This window comes from Coptis chinensis, chromosome 7 (genome assembly GCF_015680905.1).
Source record: "Coptis chinensis isolate HL-2020 chromosome 7, ASM1568090v1, whole genome shotgun sequence".
NCBI lineage: Eukaryota > Viridiplantae > Streptophyta > Magnoliopsida > Ranunculales > Ranunculaceae > Coptis > Coptis chinensis.
The window spans coordinates 95,360,311-95,373,910 of NC_141462.1; the positions used below are offsets into that span (position 1 = coordinate 95,360,311).

Genomic DNA, 13,600 nt, shown 5'->3' on the forward strand with positions numbered 1-13,600 from the left:
GGTTTAAAAGTAGGATAAGTTATAAATATATAGCAAATGGTGATGGGGGTGGGTGGGGGTGGAGATTTGCTTTAAGGTGATTGTGTATTTCATTTGAAACCAAATGTAGTGGTTCCCTAATCAATATAATTTCGTTTCGATAGAGGAAATTGGATAGAAAATATACATGAATAAAACTCAGATTTGAACGATTTGGAATCATGATTGAGTTTTGAAGAAACTAAACAAATTCACATAAGATTGTTGATAAATCAACGCATAGGGGTGGGTAAAAAGGAAATCAATGATAGGTTCATTGTCAATTCAGTTTGCACTATAAAGACCTAGATCAACATAGTCGTCTTACTACTTTTGTACCTATAAATTATCTGCCATGCTAGGGCAGATTAAAAGCTATGCAAGAAGATATTTTACAAGAATTGGTTAGATACTTGTATTTAACCAGTGTTTATGAACCTACTATGACATTAAAAAAAAGTTAATCGGTACACAGAATCAGCATTTCTTTTACCACTAATCATGATTAGGTTGCAATGTGGCATCAGGTACCACATTTGAAATTCTCTTCTGCTCTTTTGGGCTTTGGCTTTGAGTTCGATTCTTCGCACTATAAATACAAGTTAACCTGTATCTTTCACCTCAAATAATGACACTAAACACAAATCTCACTTCCACTTCTTATAAAAATCTTCTCATTTGTAACTTGGTGCCTAGTACTTATAAACTACCACCACTTCTCTTTGCACCATATAATCCAATCCTTCAAGATATAACCAAGAAAAGTTGGTAAGTACTTTTCTTTGTAATGTTCAATATAATTCATTAGTTTTCTTGAGCAACTTCATCATGAATTGTATCCCTTCATCCATCTTGCTTCAAGAGTATTCAGTTTGATCATAGGAAAGTTTTATATAGTGTCACTGGTCCTTGTTTAGAGATAAACACTACTATTCACATACACAGTTTCTTCCTTATCTTATTAGTGACAAAGAAGATGCCTTTGCTTTTAAGTTTTATCTACTTGGAATCCTTACAACGCTACACTTAACTCAAAAGTCACATATCTCTCTCTCTCTTACAAGATATTTTTAGAAGATATCAAGAACACAAGAAGAAGCATATAAAGAAAAAGAAACTTATTCACTTTTTTCTGTTCGCCCTTTGCCTTTGTATTCAAACATCAAGATCCAAAGCAATTAGTCCTTTAAAAGTAGAAACCACTTCATTCCTAGTTCAAAGAAGAAAAAACCCAGGAATCAATTGGTAGAAAGAGTTAGAAAAATGGTTGATCTTCTTTTGATATCTTTTGTAGTACGATTTGCTCTGCATACTTCATTGTGTAACAGAGCAACTCGGAGTGACTCGGCCTAGTTTGAAGGTGTAACTCAGTAATCAAGAGTGCAAGTATACAGTTTGAGGAAGTTGCTAGAGTTTTGTTGTGGGCTTTTGAAGTAGGAATTGGGCCTAACTAGCAATGGGAAGTGGAAGGTACCTTGTTGCTCCAGAAGCTGAAGTGCCGGCGGCCAATGCGAATAAGCCACATGGATCATATAACAATGAAGCAAACTTCGACACTAATATGGTGATTATATTGGCAGCTTTGCTATGTGCATTGATTTGTGCACTTGGATTGAACTCAATTATTCGTTGTGCACTTAGATGTGGCCGTCGCATTGCGTTTGAGACACCAGATGAGACTGCTGCACGAACTGGTCTTAAGAAACGCGCATTGCGTCAAATTCCAATAGCAGTTTACGGGTCAGGTTTTGATATACAGGCAACGGAGTGCCCAATTTGCTTGGGAGATTTCGAGGATGGGGAAAAGGTTCGGGTTTTACCCAAATGCAACCACGGGTTTCATGTGAGGTGCATAGACACATGGCTAGCAGCACACTCGTCGTGTCCTACTTGCCGTCGTTCGTTGCTTGAAAAACCAGCTCCATCGAATGCAACTGATATTAATGTTGAGATACTGCAGTCAGGACATGTGTTTCCCGAGCAAGGAGGGGCCACGATAATTGTCGATGATGCTAGTTGATGAATTTAGAGCCAATTCTAATACTTGTTACAAATTCTTTTACTTCCCCCTCCTATGAATCTAAGGTATATGTACATTTGAGTTCGGTATAAGGTAAATGTACATTGGAGTTCTGATGTAATGTAAAGTACTTGTTAAGAAAATGCAATCTCAGTTGTCTCATAGGTTTTGTTTTCTCTTACAGAAACAATCTGATTAAAATTCTTTACTCTTATGATCCCCTATCCGGACCTTAAATTCCTATTTCACCCACTGGTTTGATCAACAAGGCACTCAAGAGTCGAGAAAGGAAAGATAAAATGAGAGTATTAAGCAGGGCAGAAGTGTAGCTGTGCACCTGTGCGTGGCGTGCCAACAACTTAAGCGTTTAATGTTTGTACTCTTGTTTGTGTAAAAATTTAAATGGGATACAGCTTAATTTGGAATATTAGAGGTTGGGAGGTAGCTTTTCCATTCATGCTTTGGACTTGGGAGTAGATGGCATTTTAACGAAGAACAAAATTAATTCTATAATACAAAAGGGAATAAGGGACTAAAGACTACTGAAAACATTTAATTTTTCTGGATCTCATTGATATGAGTACATAAGTTGCAATAGTCCATACACGCATAGTGATGGTAATTTGTAAGGGTTGTTTGAGTCCTTGAGAACATAATTGTAACCTCAGAGAAATTATGAGACGCACACGCTCTATTCGTACACGAAAGTGTTGTTGCTCTTTAATTTCCTAACTGCAATATTTATGAAGAGAAAGTGCTATCACATTTTGGAACTGTTGGATGATTTGAGTGGTAGATGAGAAATAAAAAGTAGTCAAGTTCACAATCAAAGAATCGAATTTCCATATCTTCGCTACCAAGTTTGTTGTTCACTTTTTCCCTCAGGCAAGAGTGCAAGACCCCTCTCAGAAAATCGATCATATCCCATTTAAAGTCCCAACCTCGACCAGTGAATAAAAAACAACATACATCGGGAGAAGAAAGAATAATGCGTGTATATTTGTTGTCAATGATATTTACTATTCAAACTTAAATGTTGGCATCAAGTGAACAAAAAGATATGTATTTGACAACATACTGCCTAATGTTGCTGTGCGCCCAACACGATTAGGATTTAGGAAGGAATTGTTGAAGGCAATTTGTCTTGGGTCTGGACTCGTACATAGAGCATCAAAGCCTCAAAGGACCACCCTCGTACCTGATTGAGGGAGTCTATTCGGTAAGCATAAATGGACCACTCACTATGCCTGATCTCTAAGGATTAGCTTTTCATTTTTGGTCCATACATTTCAATGATTTTGTCCCTGTTGCTGCTACAAAAGTACAAAGTATAAACTAGTGCTCCATGTACGGACCACTAAGGTTAGCTACAAGTTCATGGAATATGTCTTCATACGAATCTATTGTACACTGGTTGGGATTAGTAGGTTAATTTGTTGAGGAAACCAGTGCAGATGCTGAAAACAACACCACTGCCTGCAACAACGACGATGACAATAATTAACATTTAATGGTCAACCAGTTCTGCCCTTAACAAAAAGGGTGAAGATGCTAGTCCAGTTGGTTGTTGTTCACTATAACCTGATCCGAACCCTGAAGTCCAGTTCTAGTTCAAGGAGCACAGGTGCAGTTTTTGTTTATTTGCTACCAATCCAAAAAAAAACTACACTAAAATGCCAATAGTCAATACAGTCTCGAATTTTAATTTATTTATGTCAGTGTCACTAAAACCACCTTATGTCCATCCAAGTAGGACCAAACAATAAGTTGGGTTACAAAATGCAAAGACAAAAGGAATACATAGGGGCATATAAGAGCGTTTTCATGTCTTTTAATTTAAGATAAGAGGGCCCCAAGGTTGTTTGCCAAGGATGAAATGGTAGTCTGAGAAACTCCCCTGGTACCTCCTAAGTACCATTTCTGTATCATCTCCACAACATTTGCATTCTCTACTCTGATCTTTGATTCATCTTTGCCTTCTGTAGAGAACGAAATCTGTTCCAAACACAAGTATGAAAATATCAATGTAGTCAGAAGGGGACTTGAACTATATTATTTGAAAGATATATTAGAGTATCACTTCTGTTCAATGCAAAAACACGATTTATCACCTCAAGATCTGTGTACTTTTCTTTATAACATGCAAGATTAATTTCGAAAAGTTGCAAGATTGCGCAACAAGACAATCATATGATATAAGAAAGGATTAGATAAATTGCAGTCCTAGGATTAGATTACGTGGTCTCATTTCAAAGATATGAACCATAATTTAGTCCAAGACATTTGTTTCAAATTGTATTTGCTGGAATCCAAGCGTAATAATTGTAGATTATTAGTGCTTCATTACCTCTAGAGTTTCTGCCTTTGGTGGGAAGCTGAATGTAATGATAGAGTGCTTCTTGAAGTACTTGGACTGAAAGAACTCGGACACTTTCTCAAGAGCTTCCTCCTCTGGTTCTTCATATTTATCGTCTGCTGCCAACCGGTCCCTTACCGCACTTTCTAGCTGCACTCCATATTGAGAGCCTTTTATCTCCTTAATCACCACAACTCTCAGAAATTTCTCTACGGGAGCTGTGGACATGGAAAATATATGAAGTAATGAATTATCTAATAATGGTGCGTACGAGCTACACTCTTACATATCAAATTTAGTACTACAACTTTTCAGTATGACAGGGCATAGAGCTACAAATGAGCCACCCTCAACCTCTTTTTAATGTATGAGAGATATTGACATGAATAATGCAAGAAGTAAAATGTACCTGAAATAAGGGCTTCGAAAAAGTCATCGTTTTCAGCAAGTTCAGATACGGGTTTGCCTTTCCATTGCTTCAAATGGTCCACAACTTCAGGTTCCAAATAAACCCCAATTGCCGTAAACTTGATCTGAAGAAAATGTATCTCTATATCGGTAATTCCTGTGCACACAGCCAGCCCAACTTTAAAAAAGTTTTAGACCCGTAGTTGTTAGTCTCTCGGGTTGGGCTTGACGTTCAAAATAAAGAAATGCCTACCCAGAACTTGGGTCGAGTCCAGGTTAGAACGTTGCTATACTTGAGCAACCTGAGCCCATATATATAATCATTAATTTACAAGTCTAAAGACATTCAAATTTAACGTTGTAATCATTTTAATTTCCTTCTATGTATTTTTTTATAGTGATTTTAATTTCCTTCTAGAGGTGTAGGAGGGTTCCTACTTCAAAATTTATATGTTTTATTTATAATTACAATAACAGAAAGATTCTAGATTCTAAAGTCTTAGTGACATTTTAATTGTGTAGGGTCATCTTTGAAGCATATGTACACAAAGATGGATGTCCATATATCCATTCCCCAACTTAAGCTAAACCACTAAATTTAAATAATCCTGACATGTAAATCCCACCATACTTCACAAGGATCAATTCCGATCAGTTTAAACAAAAACTTGGTTTAGTAAACTTGTTTTTCAGAGTTTGGACTTGTGTTATATTTTTTTTTTCTTTTCTTTTCTTTTTTTTTTTTTTTTTTTTTTTTTTTCTAAATGAGCGGAAAAATGTTTTTTTTTTTTTTTGATAAAATGTACTGAGTGAAAAGTTACACGGTATTTTCTCAGGAAAATCAATATTCCGTTTTTTTTTCCTCCACGTGAAAATAGTGAATCAAACAAGCCCTGACAACCCAAGTAAAAGATGGCATGAAAAGAGATTATATAGTCAAACAAAAATACTAGTGAAAAAAGGGCCGGGTACTAAATCACAATTTATAAATTAATATGGAATTGAAAAAATGTCAATCGAAGATCATGCTTTTGTCTTTTCATGTGCTTGAAGGCCAACTTCAGCTATGGGCAGGACTGTGGGTTCTACGCCTCTACTACGGAACTAACTAAGATCGATCAGGTTTGATTGTTTAAATTCTTATATTAACTTGGGTTTAGTTCTAATATCTTGGGTGCATATTGGATCTCACTTCGTGTTGTTACTAGCTAGGGACTGGATATGGGGCAGTGAGGCACTATCAGAGTATCACGTATCACCACTGTGGGAACTAGGAAAGTTGCAGTTAGAAGTTAGAACACAATGAGATGACGTATGTATGGTTGTGCTGAACTTTATTTTTTCAGCATGCTATACTATGCACATGAAAATATCTCTCAGTTTCAAATGTTCAATTGATCGATGATATGTTTGCAATTATCACTTCAGTTTCATAAAACAAAAATTACCCAAGGTAAGTGTACCTTGGCCTATCAGTGATAATAGCTTAGTTGTTGTAATCTTAGAAGGAAAAGGAACTTCATCAGCCACCATCACCATTTCTGTTGCCACTGCCAACAAAAATAAATAGATGAGTGCTATATATATGAGATACGATTAAGGAGCTAGCTATAAGAAATTAACACTTTATATTACATGTATTGAGCATTTATGAAAAATCTGCAAAGGTACACAAATTATCAGTAGATGAGCAAGATAGGCCAAATAGACTCACTTTTTTCGGGAAATGCTTGGAGATGAACTTCAGAAGTACTATGTAACTTAGACAAGAGAGGTCGGCCTGGGGAGAATATGGAGATTGTTCCACCTTCCAATGGAAATGCAAAGGAACTTTTAAAGGCCTTTTAGCTAAACCTACTTCTCAATGATCACTCTCACTTGTCTTACTTTCAAGGTAGCTGGAGGAACTTGTGATGTGCATGCGCATATCTTCTTCTCCTCTATGTTTTACGGGCAGATTCTTATCATTCCATTTTTGTCCCTAAATAAAGTACGAAACCCAACCCACCCCCCACCCCCTAGAGCCTAAGAAAAGAGTGTCGGATTTATTCTAAAGAGCAATTCCAATATCCCAAATACCAAAATGTCATTCTAATAGAATGCTAGAAGGATTTTAAATTTGGCTGGTGTGATAAACTCAATTAAATTTGTGATACTGAATTGTCTAGCAGCTGTTATAATAAGGTCCGGGAGATGGATGACATAATTTTTGTTGTCTGTGTTAAATTTTGACAAACGACAGAAACTGGACTGCCTGTCAAAAAAAAATCAACTAAAAGTACAAAATAATAGACGGATGTTAGAAACTGTGCCGTTCTTATCATTTAGCACTTCATAACAGAAAAAAAAAAAAAAACGATTGAAATGAAATTAAATGTTTTAGCCTGCCATATTTAGCCGGTAATGTAAAAATCCTATGTGGCAAGAGTTTAGCAACTCTTTTTAACAGCATTCCATTGAACTTGCTCTAAATGTGTATAATCTCAAAGCACAATATCAATGGTTGTAACCATTTTATTAGGATAGCTTGACACACAATTTTTTGAACAACAAAACTCAATTCAAGATGAATACTCATCCTGATGTTTAATTAAATCTTTTTTTTTTTGTAACTTTAATTAAATCTTAAGTCTAGACTTAAATACTCTCATATGAAATCTTTGTTCTTGTTCAATCCTCATTTACGTAATCTATGGAGGATGTTTTGGTCATGTAGAATAAAATGGTTGGTATTGAAGTTCGTACTTAAGTTCTGAAAGACCATGAACGTGGCTTCTGACTTACCCATATGTCCTGTCAATTTCCAACCCTTCATTTCACCTACCAGTTTTAATGGGTACTTGCAGCTTGCTTGAGCCTTGATGCGTGCCGACATGCTGTTATGCAGTTATATCCATGTCCCACAATCAAAGAGAATTTTGGTGCAACCGTGCAACAGAACTACCAAAGTCACACGCCAATGTACTCCCTAACATATGGTTGCGAATGGTCTGGGCTTTTAAAATTCACAGGTTTCTAGCTGGGCTTTAAAGTCTGCTCTGGCAGGCTGATAGTATAGTAGTATCCTTTCTTTTATACTAGAAATTGCCCATGTCTTCGACACGAAAAACGTTCGCGAACACGTTTGAAAGTTTCCGTTCTCTAATATTGGTACAAGTATGCAAACTGAGCTACACATCAGTTGTTCAGTCTTCAATTGTGTGGAATAAAAACAGTAGGGGGCTAATTGAAAAGGGGGTTTCTAAATTATTAATAGAAGGGGAGCTGATTATAATTTCAGTGAGGGAGGTACTTCTCAATTAGATAAATAGAGAGATTAAAATTTGCCTGTTCGATGGTGAGAGTTAGTTCTGGAAAACCCGGCTATCATATAGTGTAGAGATATACAATAATCTCAAAACAAACTAAATAAGAGATAATATGCCGTTATGGGTTTATATACTCCAATAACCGACCCAAACCAAACTGATAAAAAACGATTTGGAAATTGATAATTTCGTTTGCCCTTCACCGAATCAATAAGATATTGGTTTGGTTTCGGGTTTGTTCTTGTTGTGAATAACTAATATCGGAAACAATGTTATCTACTACAAATAGATCAATCCTACACAAAGATTGATCTTTCTCTCTAGACAAGACTTCAACACTCTCCAAATACTATCCCAACACTTCACAATATCAAATAACAAGCATATAAAGTAAAGAAATTAATGTAAAAGAGAACAAACCACAAGACACGGATATAACGCGGTTCGGCAATGTGCCTAATCCACACGACGAGTTTCAAGTTTTACTAGATGAACAGAGTAACAGGTTACAAGAGCTCTCAATTCACTCACAAATAATAAACACTCACTTACAATCTTTCTCTTTGTTCTAGTATTGGTTAGGTTAAGTTTTTTAGAGAAAAAAAACTTATGTTTATACTGTTTCCGAAAACAATCGAAGTCCTGCTGAAATACGATGGAGCCTTGGCCAGGCAAAGTTGAGCGTGCTCGCGCCTGACATACTGTTCGTGAAAAAGAGAAAAACTCTTTTTTCTCTACATTCTCCACCTCGGTGAGGCTTTAACACATAAAACCAAGCCGAACACATTCAGCTAGAAGCACTAATCTTCAAAACAACATCCCGAAACTCACCGTCAACCACCCCGAAGGGCCATACCCACAAAGAGTCTTGCCCACAAAGAGTCACCTACAAAGAGTCTTGCCCACGAAGAACCACCCACAATAAGTCATGCCCACAAAGAGCCACCCACAAAGAGTCATGCGCACAAAGAGCCACCCACAAAAAGTCATGCCCACAAAGGGCTATCTTCACAGAGAGTCATGCTCACAAAGAGCAATCACGCCCACGAAGGGTCATGCATACGAAAGGCATCAATCAACAATGCATGATGAGCCTCCACCATTTGTGGAGTATCTCCAACCAATGTTGGAGCTCAACTCCATAGTGAACTTTCTACATATATACAACCCAAAGTTGTCTTGCCCTTAGGCAATGAAACAAATTCCCAAGTACAAAACTTGTTACGAGCCCCCACCATTTCATGCATATCCACCAACCAATATTTGCAATGACCATCTCTAACAACTTTTTCGAAGTCGTTTGGTTCATCACCCTCGATATTCAGTGCATAGGCAACCGAGTCCGATCAACCATAATGCTTCACTGGCTTATCATGCCCATACTTCGTAACTGGTTTCACACTTCTCTTTGGCTTTGATCTAGCCAAAGCTTGCTGCTCAGGTTGTTGTAGCTCTACTTCTTGTTGAATAGTTCTTTTATTGAGAACCTTACTCTTTATAGCTTCCTCTAATGCTTCCATCTCAATCACTTGAGATTCTATAGAATCACCACTATTTCCAGTTTTCTCCGGCCTGCTAAAATATAGCACCGAAGTCTTATCAAATGTAACCTCACTGCTGACCAGGAACTTGTGGTTCTCAAGACGCCACAATCCGTATCCATTTTCTCCCTTTGCATAGCCCAAGAATATAACTTTCTTAGCTTTAGAATCAAGCTTACTATCCTTCATATGGTAGTAAGCACTACCATATGAAGGATGGTAGTGCTTACTATCATCCTTTCAGGGCAGGCATGATATGGGAAAGAGGCAGGTTTATCAAGGTAGTGGTTTCGGGTCGCAACAGATGCATAGGCCGGTCATCCAGCAGGCACAACAGTGGAGGGCACCAGCGGTACATAGGGGTTTGAATGTGGTTAGGCCAGCACAGAGTCTACCAGTTGTGAGACCGACGGGTGGATCACAGATGGCACCGAGGGTACCTGCTCCTTCTCAGAACAAATCACCAGCACCGAATGTTAGGCCTCTGGGTCAGAGAGCTAGATTGCAAGCGGTAATACCGCAAGGTACACAGTCAGGACGAGAGGGTGTGGTTTGTTATAACTGCGGTGAAGCTGGGCATATCAGGCGGTTTTGTCCCAAGTCCAATTCGGGGGTGGAACAGATACCACATGGCAAGGTGTATTATCTAGTGCCAGAGGAAGAAGTTGTGGATCTTGATCCAGTCCAAGAGGAAGCCACAGTGTATAATGCGATGGGGGCCGATATCAGTGCTACCGATCAAGTGGTTGAAGGTATGGTATGTTTGTTTACACATAAGGTGCATGTCTTGTTTGATACGGGTGCTACTCATTCCTTCATTTCTAAAAATATGGTGGAGATTCTTGGTTTGGATGTAGTTAATACCAGGAGGAAGCTTATTTTATCTACTCCTCTAGGAAAGAAAACTATGTTCTTTGAAGTTTGGCACCATTGTGTGATAAAGATAGGTGATAGGGAGATGATAGTCGATCTAACGGTGATGGACCTAAAAGATTTTGATATCATAGTAGGGATTAGGGGTGGGCAATGGGCCGGGTCGGGCTAGCCCGGCCCTAAACATTTAAAGCCCTTCAGATATTATTAGGGTCGGCCCCGCCCCTAAAAGTCGACATAGGGCGGGTCACAAGTCTAAATCTCAAGCTCGACCACGACCCTAGCCCTTTTAAAGGGCTTTAGGGTGGTCGGGCTTTAGGGCCGGGCTTTTTAGGGCGGGCCTATATATTTTCATTTTTTACTACATCGGTTTTAAAACTCATTTATATTACAAAATGTACAATAATCTACAAACTCAAAGTCCAACCAATCTAGTAATAATCTCGTATAAGTCCAAAAATTTAAAATGCACATCCACAATCTAATGAACTGAAGTACATCGAGAGTTCGGAATTTGTTCTTCCTTGTACTCAAACCTCACTAAAATTACATTTAACATTGAAATACATATACAAATAATTATATTATCATTTTAAAGGAAGAAGTAATAGATATAAAGAAGAAACATAATAGTTTTGGTTAAGGGTCATGGAAGTTGTTAAACTATTTGTAATATCATAAATTATTTCTATAATAGATTCAAACAAATATAATATTACATTTCTTCTAATTTAAAAGTGATTCAAGCTTTGTATATGGAAATGAAAATATTAGCTTTTGAACAAGTGATGGAGAAAGGTTTGAGATTACAAATGTCATTTTTCTGACAAAGGGTGTTTTTTGGTTTCTATGTTACAAATGTGCGCTCAGATTTTGCTTTAATGGTGTGGAAGGAAACCTTTAGTTTTAGACTTGGCTTGGATGTGAATAAAAATATAATTTATAAGAAATAAGTGAGAAAAGAAATTGAGAATAATAAGTTATGGACTTTGACTTGATGATCAAAGGAATAAAGTCTTATTTTTTATTAGGCTAGTGCTCATTGTTCTTCATGGCTGCTAAGTTGACAAGTTTTTGTTATATAAAATAAGTTATTGGAAGTACCTTTGGGTGTAAGTGATAAATTACAAAGGACAATGTTATTTTAATTGAAAATATTTAACAAAGAGTTAGACAATTATGGTATGTGTATTTATAGTGAAAGTATGAAACAGGGCCGATTAGGGCTTGGTTAGGGCTTGGTTAGGGTCGGGCCTATGTTTTAGAATCTTAGCCCTAGCCCTGCCCTAGAAGGCATTAGGGCCGGCCCGGCCCGGCCCTAAACTCTGTGAGGGCTTTAGTTGTTAGGGCTTTATAGGGCTTAGGGTCGGGTCGGTCAGGGCCGGGTTAGGGTCGTTAGGGCCAAATTCCCACCCCTAGTAGGGATGGATTTGTTAGGAAAGTATCATGCCCATGTAGATTGTTTTACAAAAACAGTGATTTTTAGAGTACTGGGACAGCCGGAGTTTGTGTTTAAGGGGATTAGAAATTCGGTATCTCGGGTTATGAAGGCCAAGTCTAACTTCAAGTATGATAGATACGGATTGTTAGTTGGTCTTAGTCTCCAAGGGCCGAAGTTCGAATCTTCTGAGCTTGTTCCCGTGGTTCGTGAGTTTGCGGCAGTGTTCCCAGATGCATTGCCGGGATTGCCTCCCTGGCGTGAGATAGATTTTGTAATAGATCTAATGTGGGAACGTCGCCTATTTCGATGATTCCTTATCGAATGGCTCCTCTTGAAATGAGAGAACTCAAGTCCCAATTAGATGAATTGAAAAGATTGGGATTTATAAGGGAAAGCCAGTCACTGCACCTTGGGGAGCACCGGTGTTATTTGTGAAGAAGAAGGATGGGTCGTTTAGGTTATGTGTGGATTATCGGAAGTTAAATAATGTGACTATCAAGAACAAATATCCGTTGCCTAGAATCAATGACCTATTTGATCAGTTAAGGGGTGCCAAGTATTTCTCGAAGATAGATCTCAGAACAGGCTACCATCAGATGAGAATTCGAGAAGAAGATACAAAGAAGACGGCTTTCCGAACACGGCTAGGGCACTTTGAATTTTTGGTGTTACCATTTGGATTGACAAATGCACCCACCGCATTTATGGATCTCATGCACCGAAAGTGATGTGGAAATACTTAGATCAATTTGTTATCGATTCATAGATGACATATTGATTTATTCCAAGACTAGAAATAAACATAAGGAACACTTGAGGATTGTTTTCCAAATATTAGTTGATCATCAGCTTTATGCCAAGTTTAGTAAATGTGAGTTCTGGTTGAATGAGATGAAGTTTTTAGGGCATGTTGTATCGGAGAATGAAATAAAAGTTGATGGTTCAAAGATAGAGGCAGTGAATAATTGGCCGAGACCGACGTCAGCAATGGAAATCAAAAGTTTCTTGGGACTGGCAGGTTATTATCATCGTTTTGTATAATGATTCTCTAGCATAGCGTCGTCCTTAACTAAATTGACGCAAAAGGATGTGAAGTTTGAATGGTCGGAGGCATGTGAAAAAGCCTTCCAAGAACTAAAGACTCGATTGATAACAGTGCCAGTTTTGACTATCCCAGATCCAGAGAAGAGTTATGTGATTTATACTGATGCCTCTAACACCGGGTTAGGATGTGTCTTAATGCAAGAAGGTCAAGTGATAGCGTATGCGTCTAGACAATTGAATGCCCATGAGAAGAATTATCCTACTCATGACTTGGAGTTAGCTGCGATTATTCATGCTCTAAGGATATGGAGGCATTATGTGTATGGTGAGAAGTTTGAAATATTCTCTGATCACAAGAGTCTCCAGTACTTGTTTTCACAGAAAGAATTGAATATGAGGCAGAGGAGATGGGTTGAGTACATGGAGGATTATACGTTATCATTGCAATACCATCCGGGTAAAGCAAATGTAGTTGCTGATGCATTGAGTAGAAAGCGAGAACATGTTTGTGCTCAGATGATGATGAAGGAGTGGAAATTGCTGGAGTATGCTGCTTCTTATGGTTTTGAAGTCACGGGAAATGGAAGTAGA

General features: G+C 37.9%; 2 protein-coding genes and 1 long non-coding RNA gene across 3 annotated transcripts; 2 read left to right on the forward strand and 1 right to left on the reverse strand.

The window, feature by feature from the left end:
• Nucleotides 1-641: 641 nt before the first annotated feature.
• Nucleotides 642-2,200, forward strand: LOC147490222 (RING-H2 finger protein ATL72-like). The gene is made up of 2 exons (XM_086573251.1): nt 642-786; nt 1,313-2,200. Exon 2 carries the CDS (start codon nt 1,475-1,477, stop codon nt 2,036-2,038), a length of 564 nt encoding a protein of 187 aa, XP_086429377.1. The 5' UTR covers nt 642-786; nt 1,313-1,474; the 3' UTR covers nt 2,039-2,200.
• Nucleotides 2,201-3,727: 1,527 nt separating this feature from the next.
• On the reverse strand, nt 3,728-6,862 carry CHIL (Chalcone-flavanone isomerase family protein). Its single transcript, XM_086573376.1, has 5 exons — nt 6,517-6,862; nt 6,266-6,352; nt 4,804-4,959; nt 4,386-4,612; nt 3,728-4,033 (listed from the first exon to the last, which is right to left on the reverse strand). Coding segments are annotated over exons 1-5 (630 nt in total). The 5' UTR covers nt 6,518-6,862; the 3' UTR covers nt 3,728-3,874.
• On the forward strand, nt 4,966-6,236 carry LOC147490224 (uncharacterized). Its single transcript, XR_015202619.1, has 2 exons — nt 4,966-5,924; nt 6,011-6,236. It is a non-coding gene; the product is annotated as an uncharacterized LOC147490224 (long non-coding RNA).
• Nucleotides 6,863-13,600: the final 6,738 nt, after the last annotated feature.

What these genes read in the sequence shown, in the direction of transcription:
- LOC147490222 (XM_086573251.1), top strand. Translation starts at nt 1,475, where the DNA reads ATGGGAAGTGGAAGGTACCTTGTTGCTCCAGAAGCTGAAGTGCCGGCG.
- CHIL (XM_086573376.1), bottom strand. An exon ending in ATTATCACTGATAGGCCAAG is followed by an intron (nt 4,960 to 6,265) that starts GTACACTTACCT and finishes CTGTGTGCACAG; the next exon opens with GAATTACCGATATAGAGATA. An exon ending in TTTCGAAGCCCTTATTTCAG is followed by an intron (nt 4,613 to 4,803) that starts GTACATTTTACT and finishes CCATGTCCACAG; the next exon opens with CTCCCGTAGAGAAATTTCTG.